Source organism: Somniosus microcephalus, chromosome 14 (assembly GCF_052327205.1).
Source record: "Somniosus microcephalus isolate GS21.2 chromosome 14, FLI_Smic_1.0, whole genome shotgun sequence".
Lineage (NCBI taxonomy): Eukaryota > Metazoa > Chordata > Chondrichthyes > Squaliformes > Somniosidae > Somniosus > Somniosus microcephalus.
Window position 1 is genome coordinate 47,234,036 of NC_141000.1, and position 24,126 is coordinate 47,258,161.

General features: G+C 46.7%; 1 protein-coding gene across 8 annotated transcripts in view; it reads left to right on the top strand.

Moving 5' to 3' along the window:
* Positions 1 to 24,126, top strand: part of dmd (dystrophin) — a 2,562,635-nt gene that overhangs the window by 1,032,779 nt on the left and 1,505,730 nt on the right. For all 8 annotated transcript variants that reach the window (XM_086007360.1, XM_086007362.1, XM_086007361.1 and 5 more), the window contains 3 exons: positions 12,772 to 12,917; positions 15,236 to 15,448; positions 22,801 to 22,914. In XM_086007360.1, coding sequence (XP_085863486.1) covers positions 12,772 to 12,917; positions 15,236 to 15,448; positions 22,801 to 22,914 — 473 coding nt within the window. The remainder of the gene's footprint in view (positions 1 to 12,771; positions 12,918 to 15,235; positions 15,449 to 22,800; positions 22,915 to 24,126) is intronic.

Here is a 24,126-nt window from a genome sequence, read left to right on the forward strand (position 1 = left end):
GTTGATGGTGGGGGACACCATTGATCTCCCCGCAGACGTACAGCTGCAGGTGCTCCCAGGGCTGAGAGGGCCAGGCAAGGGGTTGCAGGGGTGGGGGAGCTTGGTGGCCAGTCTTGCCACTTACAAGGCAGGCTGCACAGTCCTTGACCAGGGCCTCGATTTCCCTGTCGATACCCGGCCACCACACGAGGTCTCGGCATCGTTGTTTGAGCTTCACCATGCCCAAGTGGCCCTCGTGCGCCATGGATAAAACACGCGCACGAAGGGCACTTGGGACCACAGTGCAGAGCCCACGTGCAACACAGGAGTCATTCCAGCAGGAGAGCTCCTCTTTAACTCTGGAGTAGGCAGACAGTTCCTCAGGCACCTTGCGAGGCCAGCCATCTCTGATGAAGGTGCACAACTGGGAGAGGGCCGGATCCTGTTCAGAGGCCTCTTTGAGCTCCTGGAGAGAGACTGTGGTTTGGAGAGGCATGTGCAGCATCTGGACGATATCCTGTTCCACATGTTAAGACCCGACGAGTGGGGCTGGGGCAGAGACAGTGCGGGAGAGCAGATCTGCAACAACATTGTCACGTCCTGGTGTGAACTGGAGACTGAAATTGTATTGGCGGAGGTGGTCAGACCAGCGGTGTAGACGCAGTGGTCTGTGGCCCATGCCGGATGTCGACAGCAGGGCAGTGAGAACCTGGTGATCGGTTTGCAGGGTGAAGGCACGGCCATACGTGTACAGGTGCCACCGCTCACATGCCCAGACGCACGCCAGCGCCTCACGCTCGCCTACCGAGTACTTCTGTTCGGTGGGGCTAAGGGCTCGGGAGGCAAAGGCGATTGGTTTCTCCAGTCCATTCTGTAGCTGCGATAACACTGCCCCCACAGCTGCAGCGGACGCATCGCAGGTGACGAGGGTGGGGCTGGCGACGTCAAAGTGAGCCAACACGAGGCGACGTGAGCTGCGATTTGAGGCGGCGAACAGCTTCCGTACAGGCTTGTGACCACACCCAGGGCTCATCCTTTCGCAGGAGCTGGCGCAGTGGGGCTGTGGTGGCTGAGTACTGGGGCAAAAACTTCAGGACCCAGTCATGCCAAGGAAGGAGGCAACCTGTGCTGCAGAGCTGGGTTCTGGGATGCTGTGAATGGCATCCACGTTTGACTGGAGTGGGGATATACCGTCAGCCGACAGCCGACAACCAAAACCCAACAAATTCGATCTCTGAAACAGCAAAGACACACTTTTTGCCATTCAGTGTGAGCTTCTGTTTTGCTAGAGCTGTGAAAACTCTGTGAAGGCGTTCGTCGTGAGTGGAGGTTCAGGGCCCATGCACGACTATGTCATCCAGGTAGATGGCCACCCCAGGAATGCCCGCGAGCACAGAGGACATCACCTTTTGGAAGCAGCTGGGTGCAGAGGTAAGCCCAAATGGCATCCTGGTGTACCGAAAGACGCCAGCATGTGTCACAAAAGCAGTGAGGTCCCTGCTGCTGGGGTGGAGGGGAACCTGTAGATAGCCCTGTCGAAGGTCCAGTTTCGAGAACAGGATGGAACCATAGAACTGCGCTGTGAGTTCCTCTGACGTGGGCAGTGGATATTTGTCAGGGATTACGGCCTTATTCACTGCTCGAAGATCGACACAGGCGCGTAGACCACCTGACTTTTTCGTTGCGACCACCAGGTTGGAGACCCATGGGGAGGCATCAACTGGTTCGATGATGCCAGCTTCCAGTAGCTGCTTTAGTTCAGCTGTGACCCCATCACGGAGAGCAAGCGGGATGCGGCGCAGTGGCTGAATGACAGGGGTAACGGTGGAGTCAACCATGGGCTGGTGGGTGAAGGCAGTCAGGCAGCCCAGACCCTCCAAGAGTGCTGGCCATGTTTGGCGCCACGGTGAGGCGACGTGCAGAATTGCAGACCCGCCGGTGTCCAAGAGAGAAAAACCCAGGTCAGTGAAAAGATCCAGTCCCATCAGGTTAGCTCCTTGGCGTGCCACATGAAAACAAAAATCTGGCAAAACTTTTGTTCCATAGCGTACAGTGAGGTTGACTGAGCCCACTAGTCCAATTTTCAAATTACCATACCCGCAAAGGGCAGTGGAGGGCGCAGAGAGTGGCAGGGAGCTGAAAAAGCATTTGAATGTGTCCACATTCAGCAGTGAGACGCTGGCACCGGTATCCAAAAACAGAGGGATGCACACATCATTCAGGTTAATTGTGCATGACTTGAAAGCCACTACTGGCCCAGAGCTCACGTTGTGAATTATAGGCCAACTGCTTGAGGACTGAGAGTGTTCATCTGTAGCAACAGGGGCAGAGCAGCAGACCTTGGCAAAGTGATTTTGTTTTCCACAATTGCGACAGGCTTGGCCGCGCGCGGGGCAATTCTGCGCTCTGGTAGCATGTGAACGAGATCTGCAGCTTCCACACTGTTGCCGCGGTAGCGCGCGTTGCTGCCGTCGCGCGAGCATTACAGTGTCAGGGCTGTCGGGGCCGAGGGCGCCGTCACTGGGTGTGTGTGCTAGTTTCGCTGCACATTCGGCTGCAGACTCCACTTGAAAGGCAATGTTGACTGCCTGTGACAACGACAGATCGTCGGACTCGAGTAACAGTCTTTCACGCACTCTCACGTTGTTGGTGTGCTCTATTAGTTGATCACGCACCATCTCATCTTGTAGCACACCGAACTTGCACGAGCTAGCTAACCCCCTCAAATTAGCCACGTATTGATGCACCGACTTGCCGGGAAGTTGGTGACGCTGTCTAAAAATGAATCGCCGCAGGAGGGCACTTTGTGGGGCAGAGAAGTGTGTGCTTAACAGAGCCACAGCCACATCATACATTTGGATTGAGTCTGCTGTGCATAATGTCCCAAGAACACGCTGGCCCTCCGCTCCCAAGCAATGGGATAACAGTGCCTTTTTCTGAGCCGTACTCACAGTTTCTAGTCCAAGAGCAATGAGGTAGGTTTCAAAGGACTGTAACCAGTGAACCCATGGGATCGGGGGCTCACCTGGTAGTGCAAGGAAGGGAGGAGGTGGTGGAAGAGAGATTTCAGCCATCCTTGTCGCCAAATGTTGCGTTTGCAAAGATAATCCAGAGACCGTCAGCAGAGTTCAGTTCATGGTGCTTTTATAATGGCTGCCACACACACTCCCAGGCACAAGCAATCGAATACCTATACACAATACAATGATAACAGCACTATCAAACTCCATGTGCTCAGGCCAAGGCAATCGAGTACCTATCACCAATGTCAGACAACAGTCTGACCCCAAACATTTGTCCGGGACAAAGGGGGGGAAAGTCTCACGGCTGCAAAGCCAGTCACGCCACTTTCTGCCACACTGTAAAATACCATCTGGGGGTATCGAGCTTTTTTGCTTGTCTGTATAGGAATGTATCATAGAGCCTCAGGGGCCACATATAACATTTAAATCCATGTTCCCATTAATCTACATATATCTCAAGTGCTGATACTAACAAATCTCAGGAACATAGGAAAGTGTCGGACCAAAAATAACTCTGCAGTCCATTTGGCCAGTTCCCAAAACTAATAATTCTAAATTGCCCACTGATTCAAATATCTAACCAGTTCTCCCTTAAATGTTTCTGCACTCCTGATTAGCATTCATTCTCCAATGAGGCAACAGTGCTAAAAACTGCCAGGACTACATTTAAATAGGAAAACCAGCAAGTAATAAATATAAGCCCAAATATATATATGAGCAACAATATCTGTGAAGCTTTGGGTGACAGGAAAGGTGCAATATAAATGCAAGTCATTTTTTTCTTTTTCTTTTGTCTGTTATTGGCTTTATAGAATGATGTGCACCACAACTTGTATTTATATAGCACCTTTAACGTAGTAAAACTTCCCAAGGCGCTTCACAGGAGCATTATCAAAAAAACTTTGACATCGAGCCACATAAGGAGATATTAGGGCAGATAACAAAAAGCTTGGTCAAAGAGGTAGGTTTTAAGGAGTATCTTATAGGAGGGTAGAGAGGCAGAGATTTAGGGAGGGAATTCCAGAGCACAGCTGAAGGCATGGCTGCCAATGGTGGAACGATTAAAATCAGGGATCTGGATGACATCAAGTTTACGGAGAGTAGAAAGTGGGAGGCCGGCCAGGGGTGCATTGGAATAGCCAAGTCTAGGGGTAACAAAGGCATGGAATGAGAGCTTCAGCAGTGGATGAGCTAAGGCAGGTGCGGAGTCAGGCGATGTTACGGAGGTGGAAATAGATGGTCTTAGTGATGGCACAGATATGTGGCCGGGAGGTTGCGAACAGTCTGGTTCAGCCTCAGACAAGGAAGGGATAGAGTCGGTGGCTAGGGAGCGGAGATGTGGCGGGGACTGAAGACAATGGATCCAATATTTAGTTAGAGGAAGTTTCTGCTCATCCAGTACTGGATGTCGGACAAGCAGTCTGACAATTTAGAGACCATGGAGGGTTCGAGAGAGGTGATGATGAGCTAGAGCTGGGCGTTATCAGCATACATGTGGAAAATGACACTGTTTTCAGATGATGTTGCTGAGTGGCAGCATGTAGATGAGAAATAGGAGAGGGCCAAGATCCTTGGGGACACCAGAGGTAACGGTGTGGGAGTGGGAAGAGAAGCCATTGCAGGTGATTCTCTGCCTATGACTGGATAGATAAGAATGGAACCAGGTGAACACTACAAAAATGAAACACGTTTCTTTCAAACTGGCTCGTTATAAATCGTTAACTTGTTCATAGCATTGACAAGCTTTGAAACTGCATTTCAATTCAGAAAATTACATTAATTAGTTTCCTAAACACAAGTTGGACCAAATAATTTCACCTGCTGAGAATGTCAGCCACCATTTAGCTGCTCAGTAATTCCAGTTTTCAGAATATCACAGACCATAAGATGGATAAAGAACGCTTTGTTTTCCTACTTGCTGATGGAGCAAATTTGCCAGGCAAGAGCTGAGACTTAGTAGACTTCTACTGTACTACAAAGCTGTCAAAGCTGAGCTGGAGTACTCTCTCTGCCCTTGTCTGTGTCATGTGGGATTAAAAGAAGGTGCTCTTTGATGCTGGCTAGATCTGCTGTGAAAGCTCTGAAACAGCCGTCGGTTACAAAAGCAGTAACTTCTGTCAAGGGCTTGCATATGGCCTTTGATCCAATTTTAGGATGTCTCGCCATTGTAACCGTAGTTAAATCCAGAAGGATGGCATTGGAGTGAACTGAGTATTATTCAGTTTGCTGTATAGTTTCTCTGGACTGCACAGATTACAGGTGCTCATTATTTTGGTCTAGATTTTATTTAAATCAGCAAAGTTCAAAAAAGTTTGCTAAATGAACAATGTTTAACTGTCCCACTTTTGGAACTGTTCTGAATTATATAATTGAAAACTTGAATAAAAGTGGTCATTTTGTTGACAACAATTTGTAATTTATATTGGCCCTGAAATTGAGGTCGGCGGCGTAACCGTGGAGTACGCCGCTGACCTCCGAACGAAATCTGCACTTACCTGATGCGTGGCCCCAAATGAAAACTTGCTTTGAAATGCTGCAGAGTTGTGCACAGCGTAGTGGCCCATGGATCCCAGGGGTGTACCGTGTGGGTAAGCGTACCTGGGATTACGTGGAGTGGTGCTCCTTTCACTCGGTCAATCAGGAAACAGAAATCTCCAATGCACGACATCAATCAAATTTTAAATTAAACAGTGCGAATATTTATTTGACAAGTGCAGTGCTTGACTTTAAAAAGCATGGGGAATACTTTGGAGTAAGTACGGTTATTTAATGGAAGACTCTAAGGGGGAGAAATTGGGTATAGCCCCGTTTGGGGCGCTAGTTCTGGCGAAGCGCAAAGCCTAGCGCCAGTTGCGATTTAGCGCCACCTGGCGCAATATTGGGTTGCAGCGCCCCTAAAGGTGATTGCGGCGCTAAATCAGGTGCTGCACGCTACTCTTAAGGCGCTAACCCGGCGGCGCAACCCAATTTTGCGACGGCGGGACGCAGCGAGGGTGCTGTCAATAATCACTTTCCCTGAGACACAGTGGCACCGGCCAGCTCTTGAAGGGGCAGGTCAATTGGCATCACCAGACACACTCACTGCCTTGTAGGCCTTCAAAACGGTGGGAGCCTACCTGTGGCGCACCAGCCTAGCAAGACATGGAAAGGGTGAGGCAGAGGGCGGAACGACTCACTGATGGGACATTGGATGGTTTGGTTGGCGCAGTGGAATCAAGGCCAAGGAAGATGGTCGGAATGTGATTTATGTTTTGGACAGTCTCCCGGATGTGAGAGGCAGTTATGTGTCAGTGTATTAGTTTTGCTTTCTGTTGCCATAGCTTTCTCATGTTTGAAGGAACCACATTTTGTTTAATGAAACACTTTCTTCATTTACAATGGCCATGCCTGCTATTTACATGCATCTTGCCCTTCACAGGCTTGGGGGTATCAGACCGGTTCCATTCCTGTTCTTGGAATGGCAGCAAGCATTCTGTGAGAGGGGCCTAGAAGCTACTTCTGATCAGCCTCTGACGTGCAGCCTGAGAAGAGCTGCTCGCGTAGAAGTTCAGGCCAGCAGGCATCTTCTCAGCCACCGACAGAGATGTCCTGCACCTTATCTGAGGCTGCAGATCTGGCTGAAGCAGCTGGCACAGCTCAGTCACCACCTCCTTTCTAAATCGCAGCCTTCTGACACACTGCTCCTCCGGCATGTTCATGTAGGAAAACTGCTGTCGGAAAACCCTGCCAGCGTAAGGTCTGCTGTGGCGACGTCTGTTGGCCCTCCTCCGTCTGGCCATGCCCACCCCCTCTCCCAGCGTCTCAGTGCCCTTTCCAGATGATTCAGCAGCAGGACGTTCCCCTCCAATGCAGCCCCCATAATAAGTGCCCACAGGAAGGTTCCCCATTGTCAAGGCTCACCAACAGCAAGGTGATGGTCAGAAGGCTGAAGATCGTCTGCCTGCGCCCATCTCTGCACCAGCAATAAGGATTTCACAGTCTGAGCGGATGATCTGTCAAGTCAGAACTTGACAGATCGCAAGTTCAGGAATTAGCGCAAGCACATGCGGAAATCCCGAACTTGCAGTCAATTTCAAAGGCGATATGACGGCGTAATCTGAGAGTACGCTGACATACCGTCCGCAAATTCTGGCCCATTCACTTTTAACATAGTAAAACATTCCAAGCTACTTCACCGAAGTGGGCATGGACTCCAAGCTGTAGTGAGAAAAAGAAGTAGGGGAAGTGGCCAAAGGCATGGTCAAGGAGTTGGGTCTTGAGGAGGCCTTTAAAGGTGAGAAGGATCAGAATGAGTTGAATGGGTTTAGGAAAAGAGTTCCAGTCGCTAGGCTCAGCATGACTGGGGGCTCTGCTGCTAATGGTGGAGTGGAGTGGAATGATGGAGGGGAGGTGCAAAGGAGGTTAAAGTGGGAAGAGCAGGGGGTGCAAGCTAGCATCTAGGGCTGGAGGATGTTGCAGAAGTAGGGAAGAGGAATGCAATGGCGAGATTTGCAAGTGAGGATAGGATTTTGAATTTGAAGGTTGGCAAGGTCGGGGAACGAAAGATTGGGATTTTGTGTGGGATAGAATGCAGGCTGCAAAATTTTAGATGAGTTATAGTTTAGGCTGTCCGAGTCTTAGTGCATTTATACTTCGCCAAGCAAATTGGGAGTGAGTCGCTCTCAGGTTTGCTACCAGTTTGAAAAGCTGATCTTGATTGTCATTTTCAAACTTGATTATATTTCCTAGTTTTGAAATCAGTTTGAAGCCTTGTGACATTCAGATGTTTAGGCAGTCCTAACTATGGTTTCTTCTTTACCAAGAAAAGAAAACATATTTTCTGAAGCATGTCCCTTGCAACAATATTCTTGCAGTATGAATCCCAAAGGAATTAAAAAATATATTTATTTGATAGGATAACAACATATAGAGATGATGTTCGAATGTTGTCCTGTGATCTGAAGTTAGATCACTAGTGAGTATCCTTCTTAACATAACTTCTTTACTTCCTGGAAACCTTTTTGGTGTGATGCTAAAGTTGCTGTGGAAATTACCCTTAAACTGTAATTATATAAACACTGTTCATAATTACTGCAGCGTTCAATGTAGCTTTGAGAAAAATAAATGCATTACTTTCCTGCCTAGTACATCAGAATAGTTGCAGTTGATTGCTTATATGACATAATCGGCTTAACAATAGGGGCCTGGAATACAAAGAGGGGGAAGTTATGCTTCAGTTGTACAGAGCTTTGGTCATATCCCCATTTGGCAATATATTGGCCTTGGAGGGGAAACAGCTTATTTTTACCAGGATTATACCAGGGCTTAGAAGGTTTAATTATTAGGAAAGGTTGCGTAAACTTGGCATGTATTCCTTTGAGTATAGAAGATTATGGGGTGATATGATCGAGGTATTGGTTAAAAGGATTTGATAGGGTAGATATGGAGACATTTTTCCTCTGCTGGGGAATCAAGAACGAAGGGACATAATAAAATCTGAGCTAAGCTGTTCAGGAGCTAAATCAAAAAGCATTTTTTCCACACGAACTGAAGTAGAAATCTTGAATGCTCTCCTCAAAAGGTTGTGTGGATGCTAGGACAATTGGAGCTTTCAAGACCAGGATAGATCGATTTTTGTTAGGTAAGGGTATCAAGGGATATGGAGCAAAGGCAGGCAAATGGAGTTGCGGTACCGATCAACCATGATCTAATTAAATGGCGGAGCAGGTTGGAGGGGCTGAATGGCCTAGTCCTGTTCCTAATGTTTCTATGCATGCATATTATGACAAACATTTTGTTTTATTTGTTCATGGGATGTGGGCATCACTGGCAAGGCCAGTATTTATTGCCCTTGAGAAGGTGGTGGTGAGCCGCCGCCTTGAACCGCTGCAGTCCATGTGGTGAAGGTACTCCCACAGTGCTGTTAGGGAGGGAGTTCCAGGATTTTGACCCAGCAACGATGAAGAATCAGCGATATATTTCCAAGTCAGGATGGTGTGTGATTTGGAGGAGAACTTTGAGGTGGTGGTGTTCCCATGAGCCTGCTGCCCTTGTCCTCCTAGGTGGTAGAGGTTGGGAGGTGCTGCCGAAGAAGCCTTGGCGAGTTGCTGCAGTGCATCTTGTAGATGGTACACACTGCAGCCACGGTACGGCGGTGGTGAAGGATGTGAATGTTTAAGGTGGTGGATGGGGTGCCAATCACGCGGGCTGCTTTGTCTTGGATGGTGTCCAGTTTCTCGAGTGTTGTTGGAGCAATACTCATCCAGGCAAGTGGAGAGTATTCCATCACACTCCTGACTTGTGCCTTGTAGATGGTGGAAAGGCTTTGGGGAGTAAAGAGGTGAGACACTCGCCGCAGAATACCCAGCCGCTGACCTGCTCTTGTTGCCACAGTATTTATATGGCTGGTCCAGTTAAGTTTAGGTCAATGGTGACCAACAGGATATTGATGGTGGGGGACTCGGCGATGGTAATGCCGTTGAATGTCAAGGTGTGGTGGTTAGATGCTCGCTTGTTGTAGATAGTCGTTGCCTGGCACTTGTGTGGTGCGAATGTTACCTGCCACTTATCAGCCCAAGCCTGAATGTCGTCCAGGTCTTGCTGCTTGCGGGCATGGACTTCTTCATTATCTGAGGAATTGCGAATGGCACTGAACACTGCAGTCATCAGCGAACATTCCCATTTCTGACCTTATGATGGGGGGAAGGTCATTGATGAAGCAGCTGAAGATGGTTGGGCCTAGGACACTGCCCTGAGGTACTCCTGCAGTGATGTCCTGGGGCTGTGATGATTGACCTCCAACCGCCACAACCATTTTCCTTTGTGCTAGGTATGACTCCAGCCAGTGGAGAGTTTTCCCCCAGATTCCCGTGGACTTCAGTTTTACTAGGGCTCCTTGATGCCACATTCGGTCAAATGCTGCCTTGATGTCCAGGGAAGTCACTCTCACCTCTGGAATTCAACTCTTCTGTCCATGTTTGGACCAAGGCTGTAATGAGGTCTGGAGCCGAGTGGTCCTGGCGGAACCCAAACTGGGCATCAGTGAGCAGGTTATTGGTGAGTAAGTGCTGCTTGATAGCACTGTCGACGACACCTTCCATCACTTTGCGATTGATTGAGAGTAGACTGATGGGGCAGTAATTGGCCGGATTGGATTTGTCCTGCTTTTTTTTTGTGGACAGGACATACCTGGCCAGTTTTCCACATTGTCGGATGGATGCCAGTGTTATAACTGTAGTTGAACAGCTTGGCTAGAGGCACGGCTAGTTCTGGAGCACAAGTCTTCAGCACGATAGCTGGGATGTTGTCTGGGTCCACAGCCTTTTCTGTATCCAGCGCACTCAGCTCTTTCTTGATATCATGTGGAGTGAGTCAAATTGGCTAAAGACTGGCATCTGTGGTGGTGGGAACCTCAGGAGCAGGCTAGTATGGATCATCCACTCGGCACTTCTGGCTGAAGATAGTTGCAAACGCTTCAGCCTTGTCTTTTGCACTCACGTGCTGCGCTCCACCACCATCCACCTCCCATTTGTTGTTTAATGGTCCACCACCATTCACAACTTGATGTGGCAGAACTGCAGAGCTTTGATCTGATCTGTTGATTGTGGGATCGTTTAGCTCTGTCTATAGCATGCTGCTTCTGCTTTTTAGCATGCATGTAGTCCTGTGTTGCAGCTTCCCCAGGTTGGCACCGCATTTTTAGGTACGTCTGGTGCTGCTCCTGGCATGTTCTTCTGCACTCCTTATTGAACCAGGGTTGGTCCCCTCGCTAGATGGTAATGATAGAGTGAGGGATATGCCTGGCCATGAGGTTACTGATTGTGGTGGAATACAATTCTGCTGCTGCTGATGGTCCACAGTGCCTCATGGATGCCCAGTTTTGAGCTGCTAGATCTGTTCTGAATCTATCCCATTTAGCACGGTGGTAGTGCCACACAACACGATGGAGGGTGTCCTCAGTGTGAAGACGGGACTTTGTCTCCACAATGACTGTGCGGTGGTCACTGCTACCAGTGTTGTCATGGACAGATGCATCTGCGACAGGTAGATTGGTGAGGACGAGGTCAAGTAGGTTTTTCCCTCGTGTTGATTCTCTCTCCACCTGTCACAGGCCCAGACTGGCACACTTCTGTGCCCTTTCTACTCTCAGTGCTTCTTCCAAGTGGTATTCAACATGGAGGAGAACTGATTCATCAGCTGAGGGAGGGCGGTAGGTGGTAATCAGCAGGAGGTTTCCTTGCCCATGCTTGACATGAAGCCATGAGACTTCATGGGGTCCGGAGTCAATGTTGAGGACTCCCAGGGCCACCCCTTCCTGACTGTATACCACTGTGCTGCCAAACCTGGTGGGTCTGTCCTGCCGGTGGGACAGGACATACCCAGGGATGGTGATGGAGGAGTTTGGGACATTGGCTGAAAGGTATGATTCTGTGAGTATGACTATGTCAGGCTGTTGCTTGACGAGTCTGTGGGACAGCTCTCCCAATTTTGGCACAAGTCCCCAGATGTTGGTGAGCAGGACTTTGCAAGGTCAACGGCTGTGCCGTTGCCATGTCCTTAGCTGGTGCCGAGGTCGATGCCAGGTGGTCTGTCCGGTTTTATTCTTATTGGCCCAGAAATTCGGGTCGGGGGCTTCCCGTGGGTGCAAGCCCCCGACCTGCACTTACCTAGCGCGCCGGCCGTTGAGCTGTGTGCCCACGTGTGATTCCAATCCTGGGCCTGCTCCAATTGCCGGCGCGCAGTGATTGCGTATCCCAGGGACGCAGTTAGTTCGATGCGTCCCCTGGGATCATGTGGGCCATGGAGAGCCAATGGTAGCAGGGAATGCTTCATTCGTAAGTTTGACAGGAAGAGCTGTCAAAACTATAAAGACTATAAGCCCCAAAACATCACTAAAACTTCAAATAAATTTTTAAAAAATCACATTTTAAAAATAACTATAAATTACATGAAATAACTATTTTAAACAATAATTTAAATTTTTGAAAAAATTAATTACATTTTCTAACGGGGCTAAAAATAAACTTACCTTTCTTTAAAGTTTTTAAAAATAATAAACCTGTGGAAAAAATGTTTCAATTTTAATTAATTCTCCAGTTGCCTTTTTAAAAGCAGGCCTTGCGCCTGCTTTTTTAAAGTGTAACTGCTGGAGGCTTACCCTCCCGGAAAAACCTGGAAAAAGAACGTAAGTTCGATGCACACGCGCCGCCTCTCCAGCGCACGCGTTCCACCTGTCAACCCCTTATTTCAGGGGAACGGAAGTGCCGGTTTCCCGCGCATGCGCAGTGCATGCACAAAACCGGCACTTCCATTGGGCCTACGGGTGAGTACCCCGTGCGTACTCACCCGTGGAGACCCGAATTTCTGGGCCATTGTTTTTCATAGCTTTTTTTTTTACATCTGAGTGGCTTGCTGGGCCTTTTCAGAGGGCAGTTAAGAGTCAACCACATTGCTGTGGGTCTGGAATCACATATAGGCCAGACCAGGTAAGGACAGCAGACTTCCTTCCCTAAAGGACATTCCTGAACCAGATGGGTTTTTACGACAATCCGATAGTTTCATGGTTACCATTACTGATACTAGCTTTTTATTCCAGATTTATTTAATTAACTGAATTTAAATTCACCAGCTGCCATGGTGGGATGACATAAGAACAGTGACCATATAAATGTAGGCTAGGACATATGCTGTGCTTACAATTTTCTGAACTGTAAAGTTTTTTTGTCTAAATTGTAAAAAAAAATCTATCTGAATTATGCTTAATTGTTAATGTAATTTTTCCATTTTCCAGTTCTGCACAGCCTGCCTACGCTTCGTTACAAGGAGACGATGAACACCCTAGTTCTGTGGATCCAGCAATCTGAAGCCAAGTTAACTGTCCCTCATGTCACAGTCACAGAATATGAAATTATGGAGCAGCGACTCAAGGAACTGAAAGTATGAATCCTTAGTCAGCCATTTCTGCTGGAAAGTCTTAATGGAATTGTATTGCTTTCATAATATTAGATATATTTGAGTACCTAATTATTACAATATAATCCAATTATTATAATGATAGATTAGAGACATCCAATGGTCCTGTTGTCCTTAGCGTGAGGGACCATCCATTAATCACCGATAGATATGTAGGTTTCTTGTACAGAAACCTCTTTCGAAGATGTTTTTTTGCTGATACAACCACCTTCTGTGGAGTGGTTAAGTCCCTGTCTGAAAGACAAGCAATTATTGACTCATTGTCAGCCATAATAGATAGAATTGAACACTGGAGCAGATCAATATCATATTAAGCGCTGAGAATCCAAGTCAATAATTCTGCTGAAAAAGACTGATTATGTTGTTTTCCACCCATTTCTAGTCTTCAAAGGTTGCAAGATCTTTTCAGTTAAAAACTTTAATTCTTGAGCTTGGTAATAATGGCTGATTATGCTGAGCCAAACAAGTGACAAAGCGAGGTAACAAAAACCTGCAGAGGTGTGGTAGTTCTCAAGAAAGGGCTTAGGCCTCTCCTGCCTCGATTTTTACCCCCGCCCCCCCACCCAACTGATGGGCCAGCAGCCAGTCCTGCCACTTAGCTTCTGTTGGCGGGCACCCTTGGGGCCACGTGATTTTCCGTTGTTCCTCACTGACTTACCATGTGTGGGAAATCAGCCTGCAGGATTTAAATGAGACCCAGGCGTTTTACCAGCTTCTCATTTTTGAAGTAGTGGGTGAGTTTCTAACTCTCCACACCTGCCCAAAACTGGCCCAATATTAAAATTGGGGCCAGCCACCATCATAAATGGGATTCAGAATCATCCAGAAACTGCGACATGTTTTTTTCTGATTTAAAATGGCCCCCAATGGGTTTTTTTAAATCATGGAAGATGCCCTTTTTGTTTTCCTTTTTCTCAGTTTGAACTACAGGCTTAAAATGGGATATAACTGTTGCCCTGTATTAAGGTTTCTTCAGTGAATTCCTGCTTCACCTGCAGCTAATGACCAGGGGCTGCTGGAATATTTACATCTGTGAAACAAGCCGCTATCTTACCGAGAGTGATGACTTTTCCCCTTACTCCTTCTCCTGCCCAACCCCATCCCCGCCCTCTTCTCCTTCTCTGAGAATTCCTGATATTGTGATCATTGTGCAAGATCAAGAATTCCCAGCCATTGAAAATGGCTGGATCAGTGCAGGACATCGTTCGTGAACTCACCAGGCTGATTTTAACAGCCCGCCTGCCCGGTTTCCATTGGCGGATAGGATTAAAATTCGCTCTTTCATCTCAGCAACTCAAACCTTTGATACCTGTCAGCTGTGTGTGTATATGTGTGTGACAAACAGCTTTCACTTCTCTCCAATGTATTTTGTTGGGTAATGGAAAATCCCAAAGGAGGAATTAAAGTTAAAAATTATACACTAGTACTGCCATATATTTTCATTATTTGGCATGGAGTCAGTTTAAGTACCTAGCTTTGAAATTCACTGGGACTCTTAAGCATATGGAATGTAAATACATTTTAACAGTGCTGACATGCCGTCTTAACAGCTAAATGGTGGTAACAGGATGCATTGCACACTTCTTTTCCTCCCCAATCTGCCAATTTAAAAATGTGTTAACTTTCCTGTAATATTTATATTGTCAATAGCTCACATTTGTTGGGGAGGGAGGCTAAACAGGGTTACGGTGGAGGTAGGGGGTTAGGATATAGGTCAGGATCATAATGGAAAGGATGGGAGGTGATCAATTGCCTCAACAACAGCTTCAATATTAACATGAATGAGTTGAGGAATCTTGCTAACATTAGTTGATTTAACTGAGGTTGCCTTGATTTAGCTACCTGAAGACCCAGCAACATCATTTGTTTATGCCACAGGATGATTTCCCTTACTTGGGGGTCGTTTGACTTAAATGGATGACCAAGATGGGTTTTTGGCTGTTGCTTGGGAAATTAAATTGTTTCAAATTGTGAACTTTATCTGTTTGGGCACAGTCCAAAGTCCTCTTTATATCATACATTTTGGTCAATTTGAATGTTAAGAACACAGAGTTCATAAAGTTAAGGCAGGAAACTGTTGAGATCTTCAGTGATTAATATGGTCTTAATTGGAAAAAGAAACTAACGCTATGACTGAAATGCTGAAATCATATTGCTTGCTCCAACGTTAAAGACCACAGAAAATATTTTATATTTTCTTAATTGAAACTTCATCTTAATTTTTATGATTTTTATACCATTCTTAGAAGGTGTTCTAAAAAGAATTAAATCTTCCTTTTGAGGTTTTACAAGGCTCTTTTCAGGAGCAGCAAAGTGGTCTGAATTATCTCACCACAGCTGTAGAAGAGGTATCCAGGAAAGCCCCAGCAGAAATCAGCCAGAAATATCGATCAGAGCTTGAAGGGATTGTTGGCCATTGGAAGAAATTGACCATTCATTTCATGGAGCAAAGCCAGAAACTTGAGGAACTGATGACAAAGGTTCAGCAGTTTCAGGTTGGTACAATTTTTGCAGTTGATTGTCATGCATCCAGAACCTGGCAATCCAAGTTGCAGATTCATCCACACCTCACAACAATGGCTGCGTCTATTTGCACCACTCTGGTGGAATCAGCATACTTCGGTATTGACACCAACAGTATATGGAAGAACAAATCATACACAACTGGAATGTGTAATTTGATCCAGTCGGCTGTAGTGTAATTCAAGTTCTCCGCAATGTGTAATTTGATCCAGTCATTGTCAGGCAGCCTCCAGAGTTTCAAGGCACAGTGATAATACTACCGAGTTCAGAGAACGCACAGCGCTAACACTACCGAGTTCAGAGAACACACAGCGCTAATACTACCATGTTCAGAGAATGCACAGCCCTAACACTACCGAGTTCAGAGAACGCACAACGCTAACCCTACCGAGTTCAGGGAACGCATAGCGCTAACACTACCTTGTTCAGAGAACGCCCTGCACTCTCACTACCGAGTTCAGAGAACACACAGCCCTAACACTACTAATTACACAGAATGCACAGCACGAACACTACCACGTTCAGAGAACGCACAGTGCTAACACTACCGCGTTCAGAGAACACACAACCCTAACACTACCAATTACACAGAATGCACGGCACTAACACTACCGAGTTCAAAGAACTCACAGCGCTCACACTACCGAGTTCAGAGAACACACAGCGCTAACACTACCGCGTTCAGAGAAGACACAGCCCTAACACTACCAATGACACAGAATGCACAATGCTAACAGTACCGAGTTCAGAGAATGCACAGCGCTAACACTACCAATTTTGGTAGCAAAAACAGTAAGGCAGATTATTATCTGAACGGCAATAGATTGGGAGAAGGGGAAGTGCAACGAGACCTGGGTGTCCTTGTGCGCCAGTCGCTGAAGGTAAGCATGCAGGTGCAGCAGGCGGTTAAGAAGGCAAATGGTATGTTGGCCTTTGTAGCGAGAGGGTTTGAGTACAGGAACAAGGATGTCTTGCTGCAGTTGTACAGGGCCTTGGTGAGACCACATCTTGAGTATTGTGTGCAGTTTTGGTCGCCTTATCTGAGGAAGGATGTTCTTGCCATGGAAGGAGTTCAGCGAAGATTCACCAGGCTGATACCTGGGATGGCAGGAATGACGTATGAGGAGAGATTGGGTCAATTGGGCTTGTACTCGCTGGAGTTTAGAAGAATGAGAGGGAATCTCATTGAAACTTATAAAATTCTGACAGGACTGGACAGACTAGATGCAGGAAGGATGTTCCCGATGGTCGGGGAGTCCAGAACCAGGGGTCACAGTCTAAGGATAAGGGGTAGGCCATTTAGGACAGAAGTGAGGAGGAATTTCTTCACCCAGAGAGTGGTGAACCTGTGGAATTCTCTACCACAGAAGGCAGTAGAGGCCAATTCATTAAATATATTCAAGAAGGAGTTGGATATATTTCTTAAGACTAAAGGGATCAAGGGGTATGGGGAGAAAGCCAAGGACTGGGTACTGAATTTGGATGATAAGCCATGATCGCATTGAATGGCGGAGCAGGCTCGAGGGGTCGAATGGCCTACTCCTGCTCCTATCTTCTATGTTTCTACACAGAATGCGCAGCGCTAACACTACTGAGCTCAGAGAATGCACAGCGTCTTTAGTCTCCCCAGACGCTCCTGCTTCTATGCGCATTTGCGGCCGGGACGTTGTGCACCTGCGCAGAAGTACTCATTCCCTATCAATCTATACAGCGCACAACAATAGCACTCTGCTCTTTTGACAGGGAGCACAGTTATAACTGAGATTGTCAATGTCATTTTTTCCCCCTGAAGCAATTAACTGGCAAAGAACATGAAGACGCTCCTTAAAACCTACCACTTTGACCAAGCTTTTGGTCATCTGCCCTAATTTCTCCTTGTGTGGCTCGGTGTCAAATTCTGTTTTATAACACTCCTGTGAAGTACCTTGGGACATTTTACTATGTTAATGGCGCTATATAAATAGAAATTGTTGTTGTTGGAAATGGCACTTCCGAGCTAGCCTTATATGTACAATCCTGAAGGGGGTGCCTGAACAGAGAGACCTGGGGGTATACATGCACAAATCATTGAAGGTGGCAGGTCAGGTTGAGAAAGCGGTTAAAAAGGCATACGGGATCCTGGGCTTCATAAATAGAGGCATAGGGCTGGATTTTCATTGTGCCGTGGAGTTGGGATTGGAGGCGTGCGGGGGGTTAAAATCCTGAAGTCAGGGGTCCCGACCCCATCCCGCACCCAAACCCGCCTCCATGCCAGTTTCAACGGAGGCGGGTACCTGCCCCGCACTGGGACCCACCTACCCGAGGCAGGAAGGGATTAGTGCCAATTAACTGCCTGTTAACAGGTAGTTAACAGGCAGTTTTTAGCCTAACCCCTATTTTGAAGGTTGAAGTGTGGGATTCCCGACGGCTCCAAACCACGCCAAGTTAGAGGAGACGGGCCGTCGGGTTGAAGGACTTGGAGGGGTCGAGATGTGTGCATGAGTGCAAAGGTAAGTGTGTTTGGTGTGTCTAAAGTGTGTAAAGAAGTGTAAATTACCTTTTCTTACCTTTTCTTACCTTTTCAGCCTTCCTTCTTTTAGGTCCCGGGAGTCCCTTATCTCACCGGCACAGAAAGCAGAATGGCTGCGATCTGTCAGAAGTGTCAGCCTTCAGCTTTCTGTGCAGGAGAGATTTCTAACTGAATCTGTGGAGAAGGACTCAGGTTAGAAGTAAGACTGTCAGTGTTTGACAGCTTCAAACAGCTGTGAAACACTGATATTTCATCTGTCAAAAGCTCTTGACAGATGAAATTTCAGTCTGTGATGTCACCTGTTGCTGGGTGGCCCTTAATTGGCCTGCTGAGCCTGCTGGGCGGGCTCAACAAGGTCAATCAAGTTAAAATCGCGTGGATTGGCCGCATCTCGATGGAGGCGGGACTAAACCCGAAAGTTGTAGTCCCACCTCCAACCTGACTCCTGAGTTAAATTCCTGCCCATAGAGTTCAAAAGCAGGGAAGTTATGATGAACCTCTATAAAACACTGGTTCGGCCTCAACTGGAGTATTGTGTCCAATTCTGGGCACCGCACCTTAGGAAGGAAGTGAAGGCCTTAGAGAGGGTGCCGAAAAAATTTACGAGAATGCTTCCAGGAATGAGGGTCTTCAGTTACGTGGATAGACTAGAGAAACTGGGGTTGTTCTCCTTAGAGCAGAGAAGGTTGAGAGGAGATTTGATAGAGGTGTTCAAAATCATGCGGGGCCTAGACAGACTAGATAGAGAGAAACTGTTCCCATTGGTGGAAGGGTCGAGAACCGGAGGACACAGATTTAAGGTGATTGGCAAAAGAACCAAAGGCGACATGAGGAAAAACTTTTTTATGCAGCGAGTGGTTAGGATCTGGAATGCACTGCCTGAAAGGGTGGTGGAAGTCAACTCAATCATGGTTTTCAAAAGGGAATTGGATAAGTACCTGAAGGAAAACAATTTGCAGGGCTTTGGGGAAAGGGCGGGGGAGTGGGCCGAGCTGATGTGCTCTTGCAGAAAGCCAGCACAGGCTTGACAGGCTGAATGGCCTCCTTCTGTGCTGTAACCATTCTATGAAGCTATGATTTTTGTTGTTAGTCATTTTTGTATAATTGATGGAAATTCCTATTTATGACTACCTTTGAATGTGGCACACTTGAAAAAAAAATCATACATTGGAGTTCACATTTTTAAAAATAATCTTAAATAATCATTTATTGTAACTCACAATGGCCTGCTTATTACCCCCACTTTTAATTTTGCACCTTTAAGGTGCTTCCCCCTCCCCCACATCTTCCCACATCATATGCTTTCCCGAGCTGAGGGAATGGGAGGGTGATTAGCTTCCGGAATACTACCATAGACAGTTGAAGGTGCATGAGAATGGCCAAGGATGGCTTGTGATTTAGTGTTTTCCTTCTCAGTTGGAGGAGCCTAACATCTACTCCCTGCTGCACCTTTGAAAGCACAACTGAGATAAGGAACTTGTGTGGTGAAACATGACTACGAACCCACACCCAAGCATGCCGTGACTGTGTGCTCTCACAACTCGGGCGCTATGTCACTGCAGTCCTTCATAATGTATCATTTAAAGTATTTATTTTTGGGGGAGAAGAAAATAGATTTTCTGTACATTAAGACAACAGCTTAGGAATACTACAGATTAATGCAAGGTAAAGCTATGTCTACTCTACCACATTATGTCTTAAATCAAATTACATAATATGTTTGTGTTGGTGTATTACTGTAATTCAATTTTCCAAACTAAGGAGCCTTATGACTTTGTTGCAAGATACTGCCAATTAGTGCTGAATTGTCTGTTTTGTGTTGTGGACATGTTTCCACGAGGAACTGATTATATAGGGCCCTGGTGAGACCACAGCTGGAGTATTGTGTACAGTTTTGGTTTCCTTACTTAAGGAAGGCTATACTTGCCATAGAGGGAGTGCATCAAAGGTTCACCAGACTGGTTCCTGGGATGAGGGGATTGTCCTATTAGAAGAGATTGAGTAGACTATGCCTATATTCTCCAGAATTTAGAAGAATGAGAGATGATCTAATTGAAACATACAAAATTCTTACAGGGCTTGACAGGGTAGATGCAGGGAGGATGTTTCCCCTGTCTGGGGAGTCTAGAACCAGGGATTAGAGTCTCAGAATAAGGGATCGGCCATTTAGGACTGAGATGAAGAGAAATTTCTTCACTCAGAGGGTGGTGAATCTTTGGAATTCTCCACCCCAGAGGGCTATGAGAGCTTAGTTGTTGAGTATATTCAAGACAGAGATCAATAGATTTTTGAATATTAAGGGATATGGGGATAGTGCAGGAAAGTGGCGATGAGGTAGAAAATCAGCCATGATCTTATTGAATGGCGGAGCAGGCTCGAAGGGCCAAATGGCCGACTCCTGCTCCCATTTCTTATGTTCTTATGATTGAAACTTTCCAGACTCATTTCACTTGAGTGGTAGGACCCTAGGAAGTACAGAGGGTCAGAGGGACCTTGGTGTACATGTACATAGATCTCTGAAGGCAGCGGAACAGGTAGATAAGGTGGTTAAAAAGGCATATGGGATACTTGCCTTCATTAGACGAGGCATAGAATATAAGAGCAGGGAGGTTATGATGGAGCTGTACAAAACGCTGGTGAGGCCACAGCTGGAGTACTGTGTGCAGTTCTGGTCGCCTCACTATAGGAAGGATGTGATTGCTTTGGAGAGGGTGCAGAGAAGATTCACCAGGATGTTACCTGGGATGGAGCGCCTCCGCTATGAAGAAAGACTAAACAGGCTGGGGTTGTTTTCCTTGGAGCAAAGAAGGCTGAGGGGGGACCTGATTGAGGTGTACAAAATGATGAGGGGCATAGATAGGGTAGATAAAGAGGAACTTTTCCCCTTAGTAGGGGGGTCAATAACAAAGGGGCATAGATTCAGGGTAAGGGGCAGGAGATTTAGAGGGGATTTGAGGAGGAACTTTTTCACCCAGAGGGTGGTTGGAATCTGGAACTCACTGCCTGAAAGGGTGGTAGAGGCAGGAACCCTCACAACATTCAAGAAGCATTTGGATGAGCACTTGAAATGCCATTGCATACAAGGCTATGGACCAAATGCTGGAAAATGGGATTAGACAGGACAGGGGTGGATGGGCGGCGCGGACATGATGGGCCGAAGGGCCTCTTTCTGTGCTGTAAAACTCTATGGCCTAGAAATTCACTAGCCTTAGCGCCGCTTTTGAGGCGCTAGAGGGACTAGCGCCAGAGTTATGGCCAGTTGAAAAATTCCCTGGGGCCCTAAAGCGGCGTTGCACCGGTAGCGCTGCGCCGGCACCGATGACGTTATCGGTGTGCGCAGCGTCCCGGTTGCCATGCCGACGGGCCCCAGCGCCAAAATTCAGTTGCGGCCGCCTCGCCCGTGGCAGCCGCAACTAAGACTCTGGCAACAGAGTCCAACATGTGTTTGCGCCGGCGCATTAAAGGCCCCGCGGCGGCCGGCCGCTTTCCCGCCGGCCGCCTGCCCGCAGCTCCCTCCCCGGACTTCTCCCCCCCCCCCCCCCCCGGAACAGATGCAAGCCCGGCACTTGTCCGAGGTGCCGGGCTCATTTTTAAACAGATTTGGGCGGGCCGCGGCCGGGTGCAGGCAGCTCCTCCTTAACGGAAGGAGGAGGCCTGCACTTCCCCAGCCTGCCGCACCGCATCGGGTGCCGCAGCGCCGGAATTGCGGCGCTAAACGGCAGTTAGCGCCCTTTTCCAGGTGCTAAGACCCTTCAGTAGCACCGGCAGCCGTTTGGGCGCGGCGCTACTGAATTTTTGGCGCGCAGGGGGACTTAGCGCCGGCACTAACTTCCGGCGCTAAAGCCCTGGCTAAGCCAAAACCCAATTTCTAGGCCTATGACTCTATGACTCAAGGCCCTTGCATCCTGCAGAGAGGGGAAGCCTTCATTTGAGCTCGAGGAAAATCCAGGTTACAGAGGTGAAAGCAGAGTATGCAGTCCATAAAGTCTGCCCGCAGCTCCCTCCCCGGACTTCTCCCCCCCCCCCCCCCCCCCCCCCCCCGGAACAGATGCAAGCCCGGCACTTGTCCGAGGTGCCGGGCTCATTTTTAAACAGATTTGGGCGGGCCGCGGCGGTAATTACATTATCTCTCACCCTGGCTTATTTCTCTTTCCACTGTTCAAATTATGTAATATCAACTTTTGAGAGGAAAGGAGTGCTAACTAAATGATACACATTTGTATCCTGTCGGACTGTAATTCTGATACTTGGAAAGTGTGAACTTTGATTCAGTTTCAACCAACTCAGGCTGGAAGTGACAGATAGCTCTTAAAAGATTTGGAATTATCCAGATTATTGTGAAGCCAGTACAAGTCTGCTGAATGCGCACCCTAATTGGCCTTTGTATTGTGTCAGCCAATCATGGAGTAGATATCACTCTGCCCCTGTCAAAAAGGATGCTGGGAATTTTTGGAAGGGAACTAACATTTTGGAGGAAAAGTGCAAACAGTAAGTTTGTGCTATCCTGACCAATGATGAGGTGTGCAAAATAAACATGCAAATTGAATAGACAATTGCAATTCCATTTGTTTCCCCAGATAAACTAAATTTGCTTTACCTCATTCAATTTGACCTCTAGCTGTATTCCAGAAAGATTGCAAGTATTGTAATTCCTGCAATTGAACAGTGTGGGCACAGGCTGGACAAAGTGCTAACAATATTGAACGAGTTAGAAAAAAAGGTGGATTTGAAGCTGTTGAGAGACTTTGATGGAATTTGTTATAATGGTAATGGATCTATACACATGCAACTTTATAATTTCTTTGTGTTCAACAGAATGACACAAAAACCTTAAAGAAATGGATGGCTGAAGTGGATGTTTTCCTAAATGAAGAATGGCCAGCTCTTGGTGATTCGGAGGCACTTGAAAAGCAGTTAGAGCAATGTACTGTAAGTACATTTCCTGCAAGACGAATTTTAGTCTTTATCGAAGGTGTGACAAGCTCATGCAAGAAACATCCATACTTCAAGCGTAACTAAAGTTGCAGGTCCATTGTCATATTTATTAGATGGACAGTTACTGGAAGCTACAACAAAAATAAAACAATTTAATTAATTAGCATTCTTCACTATAATAAACTTTTGTTACTGAGTTTTGGGAATGTTAAAAAAGAAGAGATAGCTGGTGGGGAAGCAACAGCCCATAACTGAATGAAGGAGCTCCCACCGTGTAAGCTGTGAGCGAACATCCTGAGCAACTTTCAGTGTCGCCAGAACATTCAGATTTGACTATTGTCTTGTGTCTCAGGACCAGCCATTCTTCCACTCTTCATAACACATACTAGGTCATTCATGACTGGCACCTTCAGTCAATACTGTTTTGGGGAGGCAAATCTATTATGGTGGGGTGAAATCATGGCTTGAGTTTTAATTTTTGTTTTTTTACTGATGAAATGTAATTGAAAACCTTAATAACTTTAGTAATATCATCACATCATTAGGCACAAAAATAAGTTGAAAACAATAAATGCATGTTTTAAAAACAACAGGCTTTTAGCATCTGACTTACATTTGAGAGGATTCCAATCCCCACCCACACTCCAAAGCCAGACTGTCTGGTCCAAAACCAAATTGCTGGCAACCCTAGGTTATTTTTTTGTTATTTAGCTATTGATGGGGAGTGAAGTTTGAAAATGGCAAATGATCAGGGATGTATACAGATAAATAGATAAAGTTGACTTCAGACCTCAAGGTACTCAGCATGAAGAGTGCTGTAGTAATAGCAGGCTTTTTGTGGTAACAGAGTGAAATTGCTCATTAAGGACAGGAGTATTATGCCTTGTAAACGTTTGTATGTTTGACACGTGCTTTCTATTGTTAATAGGATCTGTGTATAAAATATTGTTGAGTTTGTTTCGGAACTACTGCACCAAGGACTTAACAGAAATGTTGATTTTGACCCTGAAGTGGTTAAGAGCAGGGAGTTTGAAACAACGTAGGAGTTTCATCAAAAGTGGTTGCCTGAACTGAATAAGAATTGTGAGAGGAGAAAGCCCTGTCTGGGGTGAACAAAGAGCTGAAGCGAGGCTGAGGAGAGGCTGAATTTGCTGTGCTATAACCAGAGCTTTGTTTATTATTTAATAGAGACTCTCAAATTTCAAA